The sequence below is a fragment of the Peromyscus californicus genome, unplaced genomic scaffold (assembly GCF_007827085.1).
Source record: "Peromyscus californicus insignis strain IS unplaced genomic scaffold, ASM782708v3 Scaffold_15__1_contigs__length_86483966, whole genome shotgun sequence".
NCBI classification, from domain to species: Eukaryota; Metazoa; Chordata; class Mammalia; order Rodentia; family Cricetidae; genus Peromyscus; species Peromyscus californicus.
Window position 1 is genome coordinate 61010975 of NW_026294447.1, and position 21958 is coordinate 61032932.

General features: G+C 55.2%; 1 protein-coding gene and 1 long non-coding RNA gene across 3 annotated transcripts; one reads left to right on the top strand and one right to left on the bottom strand.

The window, feature by feature from the left end:
• The first annotated feature begins 2631 nt into the window (after positions 1-2631).
• Trmt61a (tRNA methyltransferase 61A) lies at positions 2632-9114 on the top strand. Its single transcript, XM_052739074.1, has 4 exons — positions 2632-3196; positions 3665-4024; positions 6195-6461; positions 7960-9114. Exons 2-4 carry the CDS (start codon positions 3694-3696, stop codon positions 8232-8234), a joined length of 873 nt encoding a protein of 290 aa, XP_052595034.1. The 5' UTR covers positions 2632-3196; positions 3665-3693; the 3' UTR covers positions 8235-9114.
• LOC128110975 (uncharacterized) lies at positions 3203-14907 on the bottom strand. 2 transcript variants are annotated; one of them, XR_008218434.1, is made up of 3 exons: positions 12349-14907; positions 3981-4175; positions 3203-3404 (listed from the first exon to the last, which is right to left on the bottom strand). It is a non-coding gene; the product is annotated as an uncharacterized LOC128110975 (long non-coding RNA). The 2 variants fall into 2 exon arrangements; XR_008218433.1 differs by lacking the exon at positions 12349-14907 and adding an exon at positions 6668-7953 and having other exon boundaries at positions 3981-5913.
• Positions 14908-21958: the final 7051 nt, after the last annotated feature.

Here is a 21958-nt window from a genome sequence, read left to right on the forward strand (position 1 = left end):
CCACACGGGGGGCAGGGGCGCCCGCCCCGCAGGGCTTCCTCTTTGTCTCCAGCATTTACAGTTTCTCAGCCTCCCATCTCCCTGCAAGGCCAGGACTCTGTAAAAGTGAGGTACAGAAAGCAAGGCTGCAGCCTGTCCACCCTAGCAGTAAGCCACACCCAGCACCCAGCACCCAGCACTCAGCACTCAGACAGGTTCCGTGACCTTTAGCCTCTGTCCCATTCAAGGACAGAAACAAAGGAAGATTGGCTGTAGAGAGAAAGAAGTGCTGGATCAGAGGCTCAGCTCTCCCCCGGTGGCCCTGGGGTGCCTACCTTTGGGGGCTCTGCAGATTCGCAGAGCAGCAGGCTAGAGAGATGAAAAGCCTTCACAGCCTCAGAGCACAATATCAAAGTGAGACCCCTACTTGGGGGTAGTTGCTGGGAAGTCCTGGAGGCCCTCAGAGCAAGGGAGCAAGGTGAGGCCTGCTCATCTAGCCTAGACCTGACTGTGGACCCTCTGCTATCCTTGGAAATCACAGTAGCTGGTTTGGCAGCTTCTGGGCAAGAAGCTGGGTGACATCACTCAGGAGATTTATGGTTCCATCTCCTTAGAAATCACACCAAGTCATACATTAACCACAGGGCCTGGAAGGGGCCTCAAAGGAACCCCGGTCTTTTATTCACAGAGCATGGTCCAGCCCAGCAGGCACAGGCAGGGCCAGGCTCTCGGTTCCACACAGAGGCCATCCTCAGTCCTGTGCCCAGGGTGCATCACTTCCTCTCTGCTCCCTTGCTCATGGAATGCAAGGGGGGAGTTGCTAAGGGTCAGGAGAGAGGCAGGGGCTGCAGGGCACAGCGAGTCAGGAGGTTACGCCAGTCAAGGGAACTCATGTTTGCGGTTTTCAAGACAGGGTTTCTCTGTGTAACATCTCTGGCTGTCCTAGAACTCACTTTGTAGATCAAGCTGGCCTTGAACTTACAGAGATCTGCCTCTGCATCCTGAGTGCTGTGATTAGTGCCACCACTGCCCCGCTCAGAGGGAACACTTGGCAACCCAGACCCTGCCAGAGGTCCCTGCCAGAGCAGCCTCCCCCAAAGACATCTTCAGCTGCTTTTTTGTTTTGTTTTGAGAGTGGGTTTATCAATGTAACAGTACTGAATGTCCTAGAATTCGCTTTGTAAACCAGGTTGGCCTTGAACTCACAGAGATCCGCCTGCCTCTGCCTCCCAAGTGCTGGGATTAAAGGCGTGCACCCAGCCAACTTCAGCTTCTTTACCTCCAGGCTTCCTCTTTTCTTGGTCCTCCCTTCAAGTGTGCTATCAGTTCTCTGAAGGTAGGCTTTAAACTCCAATCCCTTGGGTCATGGTGCCACACACCTTTAATCCCAGTATTTGGTAGGCAGAGGAAGGCAGATCTCTCTCCCAGCCTGAGGCCAGCAGGGACTACATAGTGAGTTCCAGGCCAGCCAAGGCTTCATAGGGAACTGTCTCAAAGACAAAATTCAATCCTGCTTGAACCATGTTGTGTGTATGATAGGCAAATTAACCTGTAAAGTGGTCATAAGATTGTGGGGAAGGCCGAGTGGTGGCTTTAATCCCAGCACTTAGGAGGTAGAGGCAGGCGGATCTCTGTGAGTTCAAGGCCAGCCTGGGCTACAGAGTGAGTTCCAGGAAAGGCACCAAAGCTACACAGCTTTGTTTGTCTCGAAAAACAAACAAACAAAAAAAGATAGTAGGGAAAGGTTCAATGACATGACAGTTAGCTGGATGCATGTGGCATCAGTTTTGTTAGGAGAACCCAGTGTATAAACTGCCCTGGGAAGCCCCTCCACACACACCACCACCAGCTAGAGGCTCAGGGAGGCTGGTTTTTGCTTGAAGATTCCAGGGAAGCCAGCACTGGACAGCGGGGACCACGGGAAAAGCCCCGTTGAGCTCATAGGTTAGGTGGAAACATAGGCCTGGTCTCCATGCCGCTGAGAGGTTGGGGAAGAGGAACCTCCCAGGAGAAGTGGAAAGTCTAACTCCCCAGAGGAGCAATTAAGGGTGTGGACTGGGCTGTGCACCATCAAGGGAATGAAGAACAGGGGTTGTGGAGCCAAGGACAGGGCTGGGCGTCTCTGCTAAAAGCTGTGACTCCACACCATGAGAGACCAAGAAAGCCTCATTGCCTATCCTTACAGGCTACCTGATCAAGGCCAGCCAGGGCAGAGACCTGAAGAGGTCTAATGTCAGGCACCTGGGTTTCTAGGGCAAGGACCTCACAAAGGCTGGCCTAGCCTGGCCCCAGAGGATTCCCATAAGCCAGCAAGACTCTAGACAAGGCATGTTTGTGGGTCGTGACCAACCCTATTTTACCAGGCTACAGTAGCCTGGTTGCTGGAGAGAGCAGACTAGATTTGGTCACTGCTACTGGTTCTGAATAGCTGAAGTCTCATGCCCTCCAGTTCCGCTAGCTGAGGACTGCAGGAAGGCTCTTCGCTCTCCCTACCCCATCCCTCCTCCCCTCTCCACCCCGGGGAAGAACCTTCCTTCACGAGGAGTCCATGGGGGCTCTGATTCAACTCTGCTGAGACAAAACACCCCTACAGCTTCCCCTTTCTGCCTGGTCTCCAGAAGCTCCTCCCCCAGGTCACGAGTGAGCCCAGTTCATCCGGCTCTCAAGATGCCAGAGATGGCCGGGCCTGGCCTAGGGCCACTTTTGCAGAATACTCCAGACTACCCCTACTCCTTATCCTTGGCCTGGCCAAAGCCTTTGGGCACCCCGCCTCTGCCCTCCGGTTCCACTTTCTAGGATTCATCCTGGAGTCCAGGCAGGGTGTTTCGGAGCTGTTTGCAATGACAAAATGTTCTGGTGAGCACTAGTAGGGAGGTCCTGGGGTTGTACAGTTGTCAAAGTGCGCTTTAGGGTCAGGCGTACCCGGCGGGCAGAAGCCCCACGCGCTGGGCAGCCCTAGAAGGCCGCACGCAGACAAACCACTGGCGAGGAGGGGACTTTTATTTTGCACAGTGCTCGGATTTCTTAGCAACGCGCAAGTATGCACAGAAGGCCTCAGACGGGGAGACGCCAGCCAGGAAACGTCCTCTGGGAGCGCGTAAAGGACAGCGTAGAGGCTCCCGGCAACCCTTGCGGTGGTGTAACGTCATCAAAGCGCACCGGAAGTGTGGCGGCAGCAGCGGAGCCACGTGTGGAGCAGAGAGCCGGCGTACGCTGGGTGAGTTTCTGAGCGGGATGCGCGGCTAGGGCGGGAGAGGCGCTCCGGGCTTGCCTGCAGGTCCCGTGCTGTTCCTCGGGTAGCCAGCCTCCCTGCCGTCGGGAGCCCGCCCGAGGTACTCGGGCCAAGGGGTTCCGCGGAATCCTAGCTTGGAGGTGACTTCGCTCTCCCGCTGCTGCACGCCTCTCAGAGGCCGCCGCCTTCACAGCTGGGGAATGAAGAAAAGACTTTGCACTGGTCCTTCTTGTGTGGGAATCCTTGGGCTTCTACCATTGCACACTCTCTTGTGTCCTCCCAGATCTAGAAGGGCTCCATATGTCAAGCTAGGGTGCAGCTCTGTTGGGTTGCCCGATCAAGTCAGTTACCCATACTGCTCAGAACTCGGGCCTCACAGACCTCTACCCAAACCACAGACCCTCATCCTGCTTTCTGGTCCTCTGACTTCACACCCATACACCACTTCCCCAGGTCCCTGACACTTGGCAGATGTTAACACCATGAGCTTTGTGGCATACGAGGAGCTGATCAAAGAAGGCGACACAGCCATCCTGTCATTAGGCCATGGCTCGATGATGGCAGTGCGTGTGCAGCGTGGGGCACAGACCCAGACCCGGCATGGCGTCCTGCGGCACTCAGTTGACCTCATTGGCCGCCCATTTGGCTCCAAGGTGATCTGCAGCAGAGGCGGCTGGGTGTATGTACTTCACCCCACTCCTGAGCTCTGGACAGTGAACTTGCCCCACCGCACACAGATCCTCTACTCCACCGATATTGCCTTACTCACCATGATGCTGGAGCTGCGACCCGGTTCTGTGGTCTGTGAATCAGGTGAGCTCCTCTGGTGTCTTCAGAGCTGAGCATCTACATAAATCGGAAGTCAGATCCACAGTTAAGCAGTTTGCAGCCAACCCTTCTTGCGGATGTATGCTGAATTACTTGGTTTCTGTTCTAGCAGCTCCACTTGGTGGGGAGGGTGTGACTGCAGGGAGTGAAGACAGAGCAGAGAAACTTAGTGTCTACTGTCAAGTGACACCTGGTGGGGACCAACTGGGTTAGAGAAGGAAGGGGAGGAGACGGTGGTGCCTATGAAGGTCTTTGACTTGCTTGGTGCTGGCCAAGGTGCTGACGGCTCACCTCCAGGCCAGTTGTCCTTTCCTGGAGGAAGGCTGGTTACCCCAAGAGCTCACTGTAGTGAAAATTCTGCCCCACACTCCTTCGCAGCCAGGGAGTGGGTAGAAGTGCCCGAGGTCTAGCTGTCTCTCACAGTCACACCGCAGGTGCTGTGGCCACTGGTGCGGCAGTCTAGGCATGTATCTCTGACAAGAGTGGTTCTTGGACCAGTTGTGCCTCGATCCTTGGTGGTGTGTTTGTGGTGGGCTAGGAGACGGGTTCAGAGTCTCAAGAGTTCCCATTTTCCCTGTTGCTGGCTTTCTCAGACTTTATATTGCTCCCTCCCTTCAGAGGGAGACAGAGGACAGCAGAATTCAGAGCCAGCCCTGACAACTCTCCGCGCGCCCTGCAGTAGGCACTATCCTCTTTCAGGCCCTCACCCCTTTCCAGTCAACACACTCCTGTGCTCCCATGAGGTACCGAGTTCCCTCAAAAAGACAGGACAGGCAGTGAGCCGTGACCGTTCGGTGCTACTGATGGTGAGAAACTTATAATCAGGGATGCTCATTTGAGAGGACTTAGTGGGAATCCCCCAAACTCAGAAAGTCAGGGATCTGAGAAGGTGATCTTTGAGTTACAAATGATGAGGTACTACAGAAAACCAAAGACAAGTTGTGCAAATGCCCTGAGGTAGGAGTACGGTGCTGGTGCATGTTGGCAAGACCACTGTGGAGCAGGAAGTAAGGACAGAGGAGCAGTAAATGAGGTTGGGAGGCAAGAAGAGAACCCCCCAGAGGGCTGTCAGAAGTCTGGAGTCTCCCTTGAATGGGAAAGTAAGGCTTGCCTCTTTGCAAAGGGTAGATCTGATTGACAGTGGTCAAAAGAACAGAGGCAGGACCAGTGAGTGTCTGTCGATAACATAGAGAGAGAGGTACCTGGCGGATGAGGCCCAGGGGTGGCAGAAAGAATCACGGTGATTGGAGGTGGGGTGGCAAAGTGGATCTTGATGGTGGGTGACTGAGCAGTCTGGCCCCTGTGGTGGGTGTCACTTCCTGGGTCTTGGATAGGGTCCAGCTTTGATCTAGGTTTTTGAGGGGTAGTTGTAGAACACGCTACAGTGGGGTCAAGAGGACACATTGCTAGATGTGGTCACCAAGCAGGGGTGCTTGGAGCTGTGGAAGGGGCAGTTATGGGGTGAGTGGAGACAGGTTAGCCCAGGTCCTGGAGTATATGAAGTCAGGTGAAGAAGGGTAGCCCTGCTTCTAAGGAAGAGTGCAGGCGTTTTGACAGACTGGTGACATCATGGGAAGGGTGGAGCAGGGTGGCTTTAGATCACGTGAGTTCAAGCAAGAGTAGGTAGAATTGCCCCTGTGTGGTGGGGGGTGGGTTTAGCAGGGTTGGTGTGGGGAGGATGAACTGACCTGAGTGAGTCAAGGAGCTTGCAGGATGAGGAGAAAATAAGATGGACAGCTGTCGGCGGGACCCATGGGTGGGTAAGATGGACAGCTGTCGGCGAGACCCATGGGTGGGTAAGATGGACAGCTGTCGGCGAGACCCATGGGTAAGATGGACAGCTGTCAGCGGGACCCATGGGTTGATCAGGGAGGCTAGGTGAGGATAGGACAGGCCAGCATTAGCCCTACCCAGACTCACCTGTGTCAGCCCCACGGGCTGCCCTGTCCTCACCTGTGCCTATACTACACAGCCCAACATTCCAAACCTAGGGCTGAGGCTGCCAAGAGCAGACATGTAGCTCATGATATGATATCTACCTCTGACCCTCGGGTCAGCTGTCCTCTTAGGCCTGTTTGAACTCCTTCCTCCCAGAGAGGGAGCTGTTTATGGGTGGGTCCTCAGATGACCCTTCAGTGCTCTCTTGTCCTGCCAGGCACGGGCAGTGGGTCTGTCTCCCATGCCATCATCCGCAGCATCGCCCCCACTGGCCACCTACACACGGTGGAGTTCCACCAGCAGCGGGCAGACAAGGCCCGGGAGGAGTTCCAGGAGCATCGGGTGAGCCAGTGGGTGACTGTGCACACCCAGGATGTGTGCCGTAGTGGCTTTGGTGTGATCCATGTGGCTGATGCTGTCTTCTTGGACATCCCATCACCCTGGGAAGCTGTGGGCCATGCCTGGGATGCCCTCAAGGTTGAAGGTGTGTAGTGGTGTCGGTAAGGGGGCTGGTGGGGGGCTGAGCTTCTGGGTCATCTAGAACCCAGGGAGACCCAGGTTCCTGTAGGCCACAGTAGCAATGGCCAGGCCAGGGCTTCTTCTGTCCCAAAGTGAGGACCGGTTTGGGCTGGCTAGAGACCAGGGTTAGGGAAAGATGGGTCCCATTCTTCAGCCAAGAGAGGAACTTACTGGGGGCCTGGGGCCTGGCAGCTCCATCCAAGTGTAGGCAGGATCTGCATGACAGCACTCCAGGCCTGGATCCAATATGGAGGTCACAGGCAGTCCCCTGCCCCCAGCCATTTCCTGCAGAGTCTCCACACCCGTGCTGCAGAGCCAGGCAGCTGGACCCTTTTAGGGAAGATGCTGTGGGGGCGGAGCGATGGGGAGGCCTGGAGAAGGTCGGCCCCGAGCCAGAGAGGCGGCTGGTGAGTCCCAGGGATTTTGCCTTTTCTGGAGAAGAAACAGGCTTGGCAGCCAGGGCTGCTCTCCTCCCAGCTCTGTACAGAGGGCGGGGAGCCTCTCAGACAGGCAGGAGCCCGGGCCCTCCTGCTGCCTCAGGCTCTGCCCATATCCCTGTGTCCCTTGTGATGCTGAGGTGGCCTAGAGCTGGGCGGAGAATCCTGGAGGTCCACACCTGAAGGTTCCCTGATGCAGGGTCCTTGGTTTGGTCCAGCCCCTTTGAGGTCCAAGCCAGGCCGGACTCAGCCTTGCAGAGTAGTCCAGAGGCACTTGTGCCTGTGTTTCGGTTTTGTCCCCTGTCCCCCTCTTCTGGACTCTTCCCGTGTCTTGATGCTTAGGTGCCTTTTTTGTATGCCTGGTGTTTTCTAGCACTGCCTGTGTCTGGTGGCTTCTGGCAGTGCAGTATGTGGTGTGCTCTGCTCTTTAGTGACAGTGGGCTCTCGGTACCGACATCAGGCCTCCTCCTCCTTCATACCTGCCAGGTGTCCCATGTCAAAGAGCACTGTGGGTACCAGGGACGTTTGTACACACTCCTTCCCTGCCCTGGCTTGCTCATGATCCCCTGCCAAGACACAGATGGAGCACTCTCAGTCTCTGGGCAGGCCGAGTGAAGCCTGTGGGCTGCCCCAGTGGGAGGCAGCAGGGAGGAGCTCAGGCTGTGCTCCCTTTAGGCTCCTCCTGTTCCCAAAAGCCAACGACAGCCTCTAATTTCCTGTGACAGCAGCAGCCCACACACCGCCCCATGCTACCCTATTGTTAGAGCTATTCTTGGGCCTGGCTCTGACAACCCTGACCCCCAGCCCTCCACTGCCTCCTACAAGGCACACCGGCAATGCCTGCTGGCAGCCAGGGAAACCCAGGCATCTTGGGCTTCATCCTGGCTGCTGACCTGGGCTCCTGCCCCATGGGTCAGCAGGTAGCGTACAGCTCTCCAACTTCCCATGGCCCCTGCATAGCTCCTTCCAGGGTGGGTTGTGGGTGCTACTGGCCCTGCCCTCTGACCCTGTGTCTTGCTCCTACAGGTGGACGCTTCTGCTCCTTCTCTCCATGCATTGAGCAGGTGCAGCGCACGTGCCAGGCGCTGGCAGCCCGTGGCTTCACAGAGCTCAGCACCCTGGAGGTGCTGCCACAGGTCTACAATGTACGCACCGTCAGTCTGCCCTTGCCTGACCTGGGGGCCAATGACCTAGAGGTCAGCGTGGGCTCCGATGCCAGCCCCTTCCGTAGTGGCACACCCATGAAGGAGACTGTAGGGCACACTGGCTACCTGACTTTTGCCACCAAGACTCCAGGCTAGTGGGCCTGGACAGGAGTATCACAGGCAAGCAAGGAGGCCAGAAGCTGCCTTATATGGTCAGCCGCTGCCTGTGGGCTGGTGTTTAGAAATAGATGGCAGGGTGGGGCAGGGGCCTCCTGGGTGGTTGAGGGGGGTGAGTAGGCTGGCCTTGTTCAGGAGGGAGGCATTCCTATGTTCTGAGAGGGAAGCCTCCACCTCATCACTGCCCATCTCCAGCTCTGTTCTGTCTGCTTTTTGTCAACATGAAGTTTCCCCTGCTGTAGGCTCTCCTGGGTGTGGAGACCAGATGGTACAAGCTGAGGGCAGAGGAAGCTCTGGGCATTGCCTAAAGCCTGAGCTGATCTACAGGGCCAATGGACTGTCTCATCCCTGGTCCAAGGCTCCAGCCACTGGTGGTCCACAGCCAAAAGCTGTGGTTCAGCTAACCCAGAAAGCCTGGTCCTGCCTTTCTCTCCTCCGAACTTCTCCAGGGCTGATGAAGGGACCAGGCTGGCCTAGAGATCCAAGGTGGTGAGCCTACAGCCTTGAGTGCTGTACAGGCTGTGTGTGAGCACTTGTACCCAGAATTCCTGTCATCTAGAATCAGGCATCATCCTGTGGAAGGGGTCCAGTAGGACAGGGCTATGCCTCCAGTGACCCGTCAAGCCCATGTTGGAGCAAGGGTCAAAGAGGGGCCACGGGCCTGCTGCACATGTCACCTTGGGCCTGGCGTCTATACCTGGTGTGTGGCTAGCTTCAAGGGAGTCTCAGTGCCCGGATCATATTGGCGTGGGGCTGCCTTGCAGCTGCTGCTGATGCATGGAACCAGCCATTGGGAGAATTGCCCGTGTCATATTGGCCCCTGAGGGTACCTAGTGGAGCAATAAATGTTTTGTCCTACTGTGCTGGCTGTCCTGGCTGGAGGGACTGGCTTTCAGTTGTCCAGGCCTACTGGCCCACACTTGGCGTCCTGACCTCTGTCCTTTCCTCTCTATCCTGAGTAGGTACTGTGGGGATTCCAAGCTCTAGAACAGAATCCCAGGGCTCTTCATAAAGGCACAAGTGTGTGGCCACCTCCACCCACTGCAGAAAGGGCCTCTTGTTCCTGGAGGTGGAGGGAGTAGTGGGTCTCTGTGGCTTAGGGTACCAGGCCTCCCTCTGGAGCTCTTGTCCCACTCTCCTTCCCACATGTCCTTGAGTAACTAACTCAACGTCCCTGGTGGTGCCTTCCCAGGCTGCCCATTCCCTGTGCAGAGTCAACTAGGGTCACCTGTGGATGGAAGGTCCCCAGCCTGGGAGGCCTGTGCGCCTTCAGAGCTGTTCAGGGTCCCTAGGACCACTAGCCTTGTTCCAAGGGGCTTTAAGTTAATGCCTAGCCTGGAGGACATGAGAGAGGTCCCTGGGCCATGTCACACATAAAGTGGGTCACTTCAGTGCCAGGAGTTCCTAAAAGGTTGTCAGCTGGATGACCTGCACACCTGTGGCAGGCACCCTGCTTACCTGGCCTGACCCCCGTGTTCTCTGTCCTTGGGGAAGGGCTCCCGGCCAACAGGTAAACGGCAAGAGGCAGAGTTACCTTGTGGCTCAGTTGTGGAACACAGACCATTAGCCAGTAAGGCCCAGGATATCATTTTTTCATATGGGGCTCATGAGGCTAGATGTCCTGGGGGAGTTACCAAGGCCTGGGTGAGGAGCTGTGGCCAAGGCTGGAAAAACCCAATCTACCTACTGTCCTGTGGGCTAGCCAAATTCTGGCTTTTGTATTATCTGGGCCTTAGAGGACTAGTCCAACCCCGGTTCACCTCTGAGCCCAGCTCAGACTCGAGCTCCACCTGGCACTGAACTTAGCCGTGAACTTTGTGTCTCTAAGGCTCTGCTCAAATCATCCTCATTTACTTATTTGGTTTTTTTTGTTGTTTTTTGTTTTGTTTTGTTTTGTTTTTTGAGCAGGGTTTCTCAGTGTCGCTCTAGCTGCCTGGAACTTGTTCTGTAGACCAGGCTGGCCTTAAAATCAGAAATCTGCCTGCCTCTGCCTCTGCCTCTGCCTCCTGGGTGCTGGGATTAAAGGAGTGCACCATGCTTAGGTGAATCATCCCTTCCTGATTGTTTCCCAGACCTACCCACTTCCAGCCAAGAGCATTCAGCTCAGCTGTCCCTCTGCCCCACACCCTCCCCTGATCTGCTGAGGGAAGCCCCCAAGACAAAGGTCCCTAGGTGCTACAGACTGAGTCTGACTCCCATGGCTGGTGAGTCCAGTTAACCCATCCTGCGCGATCACCTGACACAAGCTCAGGACTCCCGGCACGAGGTCCTAGAAACTCCCCAGCCAGCCTGACTCCTGTCTCTGGCCCTCAGTTCTCCCTTAGATCTCTTACTGGGTCACAACCTCCAGCGGTAGGAATGGTGCAGCAGCACATCTCCTTGGCAGGAGCTTGACTTCGGTGCCAACCCTGGGAGGCCCTGGATGCATTCCTGGGCCAGGACAGTCAGCTTCTCCTAAGGGGTACACCTCCTTCTTGGCCACTTGTAGGCTGTGCCCAGGCCTCAACATGTGCTGCCTTGTGTCTGAGGGGTTTCCAACAAGGGCCCTGGCATCTCGTGTTGGGTCTCCAGGTGAGGAGTGGTGGTTCAGGGTTTAAGAGACACCTCTGCCTCTTACATTGTCTCGATCTCCTGGAACCTGCCCTTGATGCACCCTCCTGTCTGGTCTTCATGCCTCAGCCTGGTCTGCATCCTGGAAGAGACAGGCTGCCAGAGGACTCCCAACACCAAGGAGAGGCGCCCCCTGCCCCCACTGCAAACGCTGCACAGGCAGGGGAAGCGAAGCCCCGCCCAGCTTGTACATCAGAGGCCGAAGGGGAGGGGTCGGCGAAGACCCCTGGACTTCAGGCCAGCCTAGGCTCTTCTTGCTTGGTCAACTGAATAGGAGACTCCTGAGGGAGGGGCCTCCATCAGGCCTGAGCTGCTGAGGCCACAGGAACATCTGGGAGATGTCAGTGCCCACATTGGTAAGGAGCTTTACTTACACAGCTGGCCTTGCTTGATCCAGGCACATAGTGTGAGATACATGAGCAGCAGAGAAAAGCCGGGGCTCAACCCTGCTATGTGGATCAGAGTTGGGAAGCCCTCCCAAGGATGGGGCCGCGGGTTGATAGAGCTGACCTGACAGCAGGGTTCAGGTGGGCAATCTGCTTAGGCATCAAGGGTGGGGGTGTGCTCCAGATATACCCCGTCAGGTTGGTGGTGAGTCACCTCCCTGTGGGGATGAGACAACTACTGCCTCGTGGCTTATGGAGAGTGTGTTGTGTCAGTGGTTGGGGCAGTCAGCTCGCCAGTTGCCACTGTGAATAAGAGTGGGCTGGCAAGATGGTTCAGCGGGTAAAGACAGGCTCTTGCTACCAAACTTGATAACCTTGCTTCAGTCTCTGGGACCCACATGGTGGATGGAGAGAACCAACTCTGGCTGACATCCACATGTGCACCATGGGACATACGAGCATCCTTGCCCCTCTCTGCAAAATAAATAAGCAATAAAAGTGTGTGTATGCTTGTAAGCATGTGTACATGTAAAAATGTGTGTGAAAGCCAGAGAACAGCCACAGGTATCTTTGGGAATGTCACCCACCTCCTTTAAGATAGGGTCTCATTGATCTGGAGCTCACCAGTTAGGTGAGATTAGCTGGCCAGGAATCCCATGTGTCCTCTCTAGCACTGGGATTATAAATATGTCATCACACCTATCAGATTCACATTGATTCTGAGCATTCAACTTGAGACAAATGCTTTAGCAGCTGAACTGTCTCCAGCTTAGCCCTCTTGTCTGTTTTAGAATTTGAGTTCCATCTCTGGTCCATCCGAGACGTGCCTTTGCTCCAGACAGCAGAATAGCCCTTGCAGGCACTCCAAATAGCCTTTGCACCTCTGGGGCCCTTGAGTCATCAGGACCATGGGAGAGAAAGTCAGGGCGTTGGTCCTGCTTTCTTGTGTGTTGAAGCTGACTAGCTCTGCCTGGGCTAGGCATGAGCAGACAACCTCTCTTGACCCCTACAGTTCTCCAGGTGCTGTATTCACTAGCTGCTGCTGTGAACGTGCTGGGTAACAAGTAACCCCAAAAGGGAGAGAACAACAGACAGACCTGCTCTTGAGAGGCTTCGGGTAGAGCAGAGTGATGTCAGCTTCTTGCTGCTGGCTGCCTCCTGCTGGGACTTGTGCCAACATCACGAGCTTAGGTACAGCAGGTCCCAGCCCAGCTGCATTGTGGCTGTCAAAGCCCTTGGTCTCATTGTGTCCAGAGAGACTTCCTAGTTACTGGTTGAAGCATATCTTATGCCTGGCCTGGAGCAGAGAGAGAGGTCCTGGGGAATAAGAAGGAACAGCAGGTCACTGGTCTGGGAAGATAAAGGAGCGAGCCCTTTCTGTCCCTTCCTAGTCCTGGGCTGTAGCTGCAGAAGCCACCATCCTGTGCCCAGGCAGCAGAGCCTGTGGGCTGTGCACAGGGGTTATCAGCAAGTAGGGCCATGTCCATGCAGAGCATCCTGGCCAGCCTGCTTTGAGTCTGTTGCCAGGACGAGGGCGTTTCAAAGTCAGGCTGCCTCCAAGGCGGGATCTTCAGCGGGAGGGAATAACTTGGCTCCCACCAGGCTGAGAATAGCTCAGAATTGGGTCACGCTCACCGAGCACTCCGGTCACAGCCTCCAGCCTTTGACAATAATCAGCTTTTTCCCCGACATCTGTCCCTTCAAAGAGGGGGAAGGCAGTCATGGGCATGTTTTTAGAACAATGTAAGAGGAAGCTTTTTTGATGAACAGCCTCCCTCATCTGCAACACACATACACACACACACACACACACACACACACACACACACACACACACACACAGGCTGGCCCTCCTTCAAGCCCTCCTACTCATCCTGTTCCTCTCTATTCCCAGGACCCCTCGGACTTCTGCTCAAACTAAAGCAGCCTTGGTGCCCCTCACAAGTGAGGATAGGGGTTATCCAGGAGGCCAGAGCCTGGACCTGCCCCTGCCTCTGGGCAGCCTAGCCTTTTGTGTCCTTAGGGTTAGATGGTACATGCTATTTCCCTGTTCTGTAGATGAAGGAATAGTAGTAGTGAGCTACTTTCCCTTAAGGACTTTGGGGCCTTAAGTTTCCCAGGTCCTAGTGACCTTCACGGAGGCAGCTCCTCATCCCATTTTGCCCAACATGAAACTCAGAAATGCTTTACCCAGCCGCATTTCCACAAAACTCCAGAGGGTTTGCCCTGGCTGTACTGTGGCCCTGATCTTCCACAGCCTCATTGTCCTTGCCTACACATCCAGATCCCTCTGCCTCTCCCAGTGTGCCATGTCCCAGCAAACAGCAGGTGTCAGGCTAGGTGGGGAGTTTCAGGATTTTGCCCTGTGATGAGTCCTGAGCAACCCACCTGGAGCCTTATGTTCTGAGCCTCTCTGATCTGTAGTCCCAGGGACAGAGGTGACCTAAGACCTAGAGCAATGTCCTTCATCATTTGAACTGGTGTTCTGGGCGAAGAGGTCAGGATCTGTGTTGAGCTCAGAACCTCTCCTGGCTCTGACAATACCAAGGTATAGCCTGCCTAGGAGGACTTCCTGCCAGATCCTCCTCGATCTGGGTTTCCACCTGCTTAGCTGACCCACGCTGTGCTACAGAGTGGCTTCAGGCTTCCTCTCCAGGAATGGCAGGATGGGGGTGTAATGTGGCAGTGTCTGCACCTACAAACTGTAGACTAGCTGGACCCAGTCAGGTTGTTTCTGTTTTATGCACTTGTGTGTGGTTGTGTGAGCATGTAGGCAGGTCAAAGGATGGCCTGTGGGGAGACTGGTTCTCTCCTTCTACCAGCTGGATGTTAGGAACTGAACTCAGGTTCTCGGGCTTGGTGGCAAGTGTCTTTACCTCATTGACCTGAAAAGCACTAGTTTGCGAAATCTTGGTTCCCTCCTTGGCTTAGCTACTAGGAAACTCGTAGCCCATAGCTATTCATTTAGTGGAAATGTATAGAATTGTATCATTTATTACTTTTTGTTTTTCGAGACAGGGTTTCTCTGTGTAGCTTTGAAGCCTGTCCTGGAACTCATTCTGTAGCCCAGGCTGGCCTCGAACTCAGAGATCCACCTGCCTCTGCCTCCTGAGTGCTGGGATTAAAGGCATGCGCCACCACCGTCCAGCTCATTACTTTCTATCTGGTTTTTCCTGCGTCTTGCCCTCACCCCAAGGGTAGTCTTGAGAGGATAAGAGTGGGTAAAATCACAGGACTTTGGAACTCATGCCCATATTTCCACTTGGGCATGCTGCCAACAAATTGTACATTCAAGCCCATCCTTGTAAAAATGCTGACCCATGCAGATGTTCCTTCTGCACCAAAAGTGCTAGGTTCTTTAGTCTTCACAGACCACAGGGTGGGTCTCCTCATGCCATGCAACAGGACGAAGCATAGCATATCCACACTATGCATGATGAAGTGTCCACCAAGCTGAGGTCCTCATGTGTTTCCCACCCCAGACACCCTTTAACAGGCCCAGGAAACCCTCCACCAGCTCTACTGGCCACCCAGAGGCTCAAGTCCAAAAGCCTCTGCTGGAAGGGCCTGGAATCCCTCAAACTGGCCTTCTTGGTCTTTATTTCTGCAAACTCTAAACACTTTGAAAACACTTTTATTATCTTTTTTTTTTTTTTTTTTTTTTTGGTTTTTCGAGACAGGGTTTCTCTGTGTAGCTTTGCGCCTTTTCCTGGAACTCACTTGGTAGCCCAGGCTGGCCTCGAACTCACAGAGATCCGCCTGGCTCTGCCTCCCGAGTGCTGGGATTAAAGGCGTGCGCCACCACCGCCCGGCTCACTTTTATTATCTTATGGGGTCGTGTCCTACATGAGAGACCCATTACTCCTTCTGAGGCTATGTTGTCAGTCATAGCTCCTTGGTTATTCAGTCTGGGGAAGGGTGCGTTGGGGTTCCCAAATGCTCCTCAGGATTGCTATCTCTTGGCTCCATCCTGCAAAGACACTGGGGCTCCTGGAGAGAGCCTGTGTGTGCCACTGTGCAAAGACCTTATGGTCCCAAGGAGAGAAAGCCAAATGGTGTTTTGCTTGTTTTCTGAGACAGGGTTTTAGCTGGGTGTTTCGGCCCATGCCTTTAATCCCAGCACTCAGGAGGCAGAGGCAGGCGGATCTCTATTAGTTTGAGGCCATCCTGGTCTACTGAGTGAATTCCAGGACAGCCAGGGCTATACAGAAACCCTGCCTCCAAAAAAAAAAAAAAAAAAAAAAAAAAAAAAAAAAAAAAAAAAAGGAAAAGAAAAAGAATTCTCTGCAGGCTTGTTTACAGCCAGATCTCATGGAGACATTTTCTCAATTGAGAAACCCTGTCTCAGAAAACCAAAGAAAGAGTGGTGGAGAATCTGATGTTTCCCAGATTCCCAGGGCTCTGTCCACTGCATGGCATGTTCCTCCACACCAGGTTTCCAAGTGCTTTCTTGCATAAGGTAACTACCAGGAAACTTGAAATGGATTGATTCTCTTCTTCTTCTTCTTCTTCTTCTTCTTCTTCTTCTTCTTCTTCTTCTTCTTCTTCTTCTTCTTCCTCCTCCTCCTCCTCCTCCTCCTCCTCCTCCTCCTCCTCCTCCTCCTCCTCGTCCTTCTTCTTCTTCTTCTTTGAGACAGGTTTCTCTGTGTATCCCTGGCTATCTTAGAACTCACTCTGTAGCCCAGGCTGGCCTCAAACTCAGAGATCTGCCTGCCTCTACCTCCCCTGTGCTGGGATTAAAGGTGTTTGCTACCACCCACCCGACCTGAAATGGATTGAATTTTGAATATTTAAGGCATGACAACTTTTTCAGGGTGCTTATGGTGTTTGTGGGAGGCTATGGTGGCTGAGCATTACCTCAAAATAACCTGGGTGAAGAGCTGGATGGGGATAGGTGGGGTGTCTCTACCTCATGATGCTGCCGGGTGGGGTGAGCGCCTAATACTCTTCCCTCTGCTGTGGTACTTCTGTGTTACAATGCTCCCAGCAGTCCCTGCTGTAAGCCTCACTTTCATTAGGAATCCCTCCAGTTGGTGAACACTGACTGGTGTTTTGAGTTCTCCATCACTGGGACCACAGCACGGCCGGGGGTGGCCCTGTCCCCAGTACGGGTCACTGTATGCATTCTGTGCAGCTGTGGTTGTGAGTCAGGATGTTCCCCCAAACATCCAAGCATCCTAGCCCTGCAGGGTAGAGGAGAGCAGGAGCAGGAATAGAGGGCCTGGAGGCATCCTGCCCCACATCGGCCTCTTCGGTAGTGACAGAGGCCTCCCCTTCCAAAACCCCTGTAGCCCTGCCTCCAACAACAGGTCTGGTCTGTCCCTCCTGAAAACAAAACAAAACAAAAAAAATGCATGTGTGTGGGGGGGAGTCTACCTATGTAGACTACACTGGCCTGTAACCCGCAGTCTTCCCTGCTCTGCCTTCTGAGTACTGGGATTACAAGCATGAACTGTGTCCTGCCGGAAACCCACTTTCCTGCGGTCTGATTTGTGGATGTAGAACTCGCCCATCACCTGTCCTGCTCCAAGCATCTTGGACCAGCCTGCGTTCCTGTGGGAATAACTTGGCTCCTGGCAGTCTCTCCTAACCCACCTTAAGGTACCCATGCAGCCACTTCCTGTCAAATGCACTGTGTTTACCCAGAGTGAGGATGTCAACGGGGTCACAGGGAAGCAGGAACTCGAGATCTCTGAGGACTGTGGCTGCCACAGGAAGCACCACTGTGCAAGTTGCCAGCCCCTGGTGGTCAGCCGTGGCCTGGCTGCTTGCACTGGCATCCTCTGTCACACTGAGCAGTGGGCTTACAGAGCACTGGCTGGCCATTCTGAGCTGCTAGACATGCGTGGGGTAAACAAGCACCCTCCCCCAATCTGGCTTCTTCGGGAAGCTTGGGCCTGCTGAGGTCCTGGCCTTGCTGAGGAATGCAGGCTCCCATTGTGGGTGGTAGGGCCAGCTGTGGGGTGGAGACAGCGGGGGTGACAGAGCTTGTTGCTAAGCTACAGGGGCAATGGACATTCAGGGCACCAGGCAACCAGGAAGGGGACAGTTGGGGAGGGAGATGGGGCACTGGTGTCCCTTGTCCCCATCTCTCTCACTCTGCTGTGGCTCTTCCCCTCAGGAGACCCAGGCAAATGGCTATGGGCTCTTCAATGCTAAATGTGACCTTCCCTGTAAGGGCCACAGGCCAACCCCTCACCAGGGCTCTCTGGGGGTGGCCAGCCTGCCCTACCCACTACCCCTCCCTGCCTTTGTCCCTAGCCCCTCTGACCCTAAGTGTGCACACCTGGCATCACTCCCGCAGAGCCCAGCATGGAGGATTCAGGGAGTCCGGGATTTGAGTTGTAGGTGGAACCATGCCTCCACTCAGGCATGGGGACCCTTGTTGTGTGTGACTGCCATTTTGGGGAGTTTGGCCACATCCTGCAGCCTGCAAAATGATTGTCCCAGCTGGGCTTGTTGACTGCTCACTCACTGAAGGATGGAGAGAGTCATGAGACCCTTATCTGAGCATCCATCTGCTCTTATCTGAGTTGTTAGCAACATTGCCTTAATTGGCCTCAGGAGTAGCTACAGTATATAGGCCAGGGAAGACTAGGAAGGCTGGCTTGCCCCTGCTGAGGAAAGGCTTTCCAGGTGAAGCCTGTGTAACTCCTCACCTGTGCTTTAGAAGGAAGCCCAATGCCTCGTGGGTTCCCTAGAGTGAACACTGGCAGAATCATGCCTTGATTTGTCACTAGGACCAAAAGAGAAGGGCTGGATACTGTGTCTCTGTTTGGGAAGGAACTTTGGCAGCAGCCCCCTACCTGAGCCCAGTAGGCCCAGACCATGGCAGTCCCATGTTCCTGGTTCCTACCGAAGACAGAGGAGAGTTTGTCTTATTCCTCAGGCTTCACCTCCTCCTTCCATGAAAACTGCTAAGGCGTTCTGGAGTTTGGGTGCTGCCAACTACTGGTAGTGGGGGGAGGGGCTGTTACTGTGCTGTGCGTCACCCCATCCGGCCCCCATCTGGCTGTCATCCCCGCTCATGAAAATCTCTGAGCTTCTAGGTCTGGTCACCAGGTCTTTATCCTGGAAGCCCCCTCGCCACACCACACACATACACACCCTCAGAGCCATTAGGCACCCTCCCCTGGGATGTCAGCTCTCAAAACTCCCCACCTCCCCGCCAAGTCCCTGCCTCCTATGGAGGTGCCTGAGTCTCAGCTGACTTGCTTGTTCTAGGGAAATATGGCCACTTCCCCATCTGGAGCTGGGCACGTAGTAAGCACCCAGTGGATGGATGGTAGCACCTGGCAGACACTACCCATCGTGATATGTTCTGGGGACACCTCTTCCCTGCTGTATTAGAACAGCTATTGCCACCTGCTTGTCTCATCGTTGGCCTCCCTGAACTGGCCCCTAGCCCCGGAATCCTCGGTGCAGCCCCGGAGAGGGTTTTGCCTATGGTCACAGTGGAAGCAGTGATGCCAAGGAGGGCAGTTCCTGGGGTCCTGGCTCTGTACTGGGGTGGGGGCTTTGGGCAAAAAGCTTACTCTCAGCAGTAGTCTGCCAGGCCCATGTGGACTGGGGTACACTCAGGAGCTCCCCACTTGGGCTCCTGGAGCTCCTTGAGAGCTCCATAAGGAAAACCCCCAGGCCCGCCCCCTTCCTCCACCTAGACCTGCACACACTGCCCGTACACACTAGCGCCCCAGGCCGGGGAGCTCTGGTCTCCGCCCAAGAGCCCACCTCTGGCCAGGAGACAAGCTGCCTCAGTGGCTCATCTCCTAACCTCAGGCTATCCCCCCAACCACTTCTGGAGGTTTCCTGCTTGTACTGAGGACCTGGACAAACAACTGCACAAGTCCCTTGACCAGGCCTGTAGCCTCGCCTGGTCTCCGGGTGGAGCCTACCCCAGCAGGTGCTGTTACTTGATCAGGGCTGGGGGGAGTGGGTTGCGCCCCTCCCCCACTCGGCGAACTTTCCAGAGAGGAAGCCTGGGCCCCTCCAAGGCTGAGCTGGGGCCTTGCAGGGTCTCTCCTAGACCAGGGGCTGAGGACAAAGCGGCAGCTGCCATCGGGGTGGGGTGGGGGCTGCAGCCTTTGTGCTTGTGGGGCCTCTCCTGGTGACCTCACCATCCACCAGAGAAGGGCCCTTTCTTCCCAAAGGCAGCCCTTGGGAATCCGCCTGGAGACAAAGCCCTGCCAAGTCGGGGACCAGCGAGTGGCTGGCCTTCCTCATGGCATAAATTAAGGGGGGCCAGAGAAGGGCATTGCAGCTGGTGCCTGTGAAGGGCACACATCCCCCACTCCTACGAGCTACCCTGCCTCATTCATCTGTTCACCCTGTTCATAGATGGCTCTTGGGCATTGGCCCAGGCAGAAGGTGGACAATGATGAAGGCCGGGGGGTCTCTCAGATCTGGGAGAACTGGGACGTGTGGGTCACAACTGCCTTCCAGGCTTGGGCAGATGGGAAAGATCCTGTCACAAGACCATGAGCCACAGCAACTTGGGGCCACACAGGCCTCTGGGAGCTACAGGAAGTCAGGAAAATATTTGCTTTTCTGTGTTTCGTGTCCAGTGACACCCCTGTCCTTGACATGAGGCCAAGGGTTTCCTGTCTCCAGGATGCTCATAAAGCCTCCTCACAGCTTGCTGACTCTAGCCCTGTCTGCACTCTGCTGGAGACCCCACAGATGAGCAAGGGTGGATGGCACAGAGGGTCTGCCAGGTCTCAGAAGTTGTCTTACCATCTCGAGCAGAGCCCCTGCTAGTGGGGTCTGGCCACACTGAGTAAGAGGATGGAGCGGGTAATCAAGGGCCTGAGGGCCCCGGTCCAGTGAGAGTTGAGCAGGAAGCTCCCAGCCTGACGACATCCTGACTAGAGGAGCATCGCAGGCCGGTGCTGCATTCACCCAGCACCACCAAAAAACTGGGGGGATGGAAAATGGATAAAGATCTTTCCGAACCATTGTGCCTCGTGTCACACAAAGGCAGGCCATTTACAGGGTGCTGGGTCTCCCCACGTACCCACTCCTCACCCCGTTCATGGGTGAGAAAGTGAATCAGTCTTGCAGACCTGGCTAGACCAAAAAGAAGCCAAGGCTTCCAGGGCACTGGGCTCCCAAAGGTCAGGGGCACAGCGTCCCCAGGGGCCCCAAAGGCCCTTTGCCCCCCTCCCCCCAGCAGATTGAGGAGTGGGGGTGGGGTGTAAGTAGGCCAGCACTTTGTTCTGCTGCGTTGCTATGGTGCAGTCGCCTGCCTGTGCAAGCTTCCTTCTGGGCCTGTTCCCAGGACACCTCGAGCCAGTCCCAGCCACAGCCCTCCCCAGCCCCTGCCCAGCGCAGCCGGTCCTCAGTCAGGAGCTGTCCCTAGACTCCAAGACCCTCACTATAGCCAGTCTCCCCATCCCTGCCTTGACACATACATTTGCAAGCACACACACATACATATGCACACACAAGCATGCCCACATATACACAGCACACCTACATAGCACACACAATGCATGTTTGCACTCATGTTAACATTTGCACACTGGCATGAATTCACACACATGCACACGTGCATATGTGAACATTCCACAGCCACACACAGATTGCTCAGTGAAGCCGGGGGAGCACCACGTCTCAGGGGCTTAGGTCCCTTAGGTGACCTTGCAGATTGGCACTCCAGCCTCCAGAGATCGAAGCAATATGGGGCTGCTCAGGCCAGAGCAGGGGCTCAGGGGCCTCAGCCAGGGTTGATCTTCACCTCAGCCATCCATGTGCTGAGGCTCAGAGGCTACAGCTGGGAGGGAGGCCTACCCTTGGGCCTCAACATGGAGCAGAATCCCCAGAGGGGCAGGGCTCATTCCCTGGCCAAAGGACAGAGTAGGACTACCTGGCTTCAGCAGAGTGTCAAGTCGCGCAGGCCAAAGAAGGGCTGCTGTTCTCTTGCAGGGAAGTGCATTTGGTTTGGGTCATAGAAGAGGAGTACAAACCTCCTACAAGGGGGCAGCCAGAGGTGAGGGAACAGCCTGTGAAGTGTGTGTGTGTGTGGGGGGGGGCAGCACAGATTTGCCCTTTCAGACCCACACCCAGAGGACTTTGGGACCACATGGGAGCTATTGGAGAGTGGGCCAGGCAGGACCAGGGCTGGAGACCATCCCCCTGCAATCAGGAGTCTCAGGGTGAGTTAAAAGCTTCCCGATATGCAGGGCTCCATGCCAGCCTGTGGTTGTTCATGGTGGACAGTCATCAGAAGCCCAGCTGGAGCACCATCCTCCACTGGGCACAGGGCTGCTGCCCAGGTGGTATCACAGGACTTCTCCACCATCAGCTGGGACAGGTGCACGCAGCAGGGGAGGCCCAGGCCTGACAGTCATACCAGCAGGCTGGGCCCTGCCCATTTTTGGTGTCCCATGCTCAGATAAAAAAAAAAAAAAGAAAAAACTGGCCTTGAGTGCCTCCTGGTGGTCACATACGAAAGAACAAGGTAGGGTTGAGGAATTCTGAAGAAGCAGATATGCCTTTTGAGGATGCTCCAAGGTCAAGGGCTCTAAGCTCTATGCAGGTGAACTACTCAATAGACTGGATATGGGTTGGGGGCAGGATGTGGCCAGGACTGTCTGGAGTCCCCTCTGCACAGCCTGGCAAGGCGAGGCTGGCTCTGCAAGTCCCTAGCAATAGGGGCTGTAGAAGGCAGAGCTGGCATGGGGAGGGGCCCAGGCTCTAGTCCCGCCC

Bases quoted from the DNA above. Each gene is read 5' to 3' on its own strand.
- Trmt61a (XM_052739074.1), top strand. From the start codon at position 3,694: ATGAGCTTTGTGGCATACGAGGAGCTGATCAAAGAAGGCGACACAGCC. The intron at 4,025-6,194 runs GTGAGCTCCTCT...TTGTCCTGCCAG, and splicing joins TTCTGTGGTCTGTGAATCAG to GCACGGGCAGTGGGTCTGTC. The intron at 6,462-7,959 runs GTGTGTAGTGGT...TTGCTCCTACAG, and splicing joins GGATGCCCTCAAGGTTGAAG to GTGGACGCTTCTGCTCCTTC.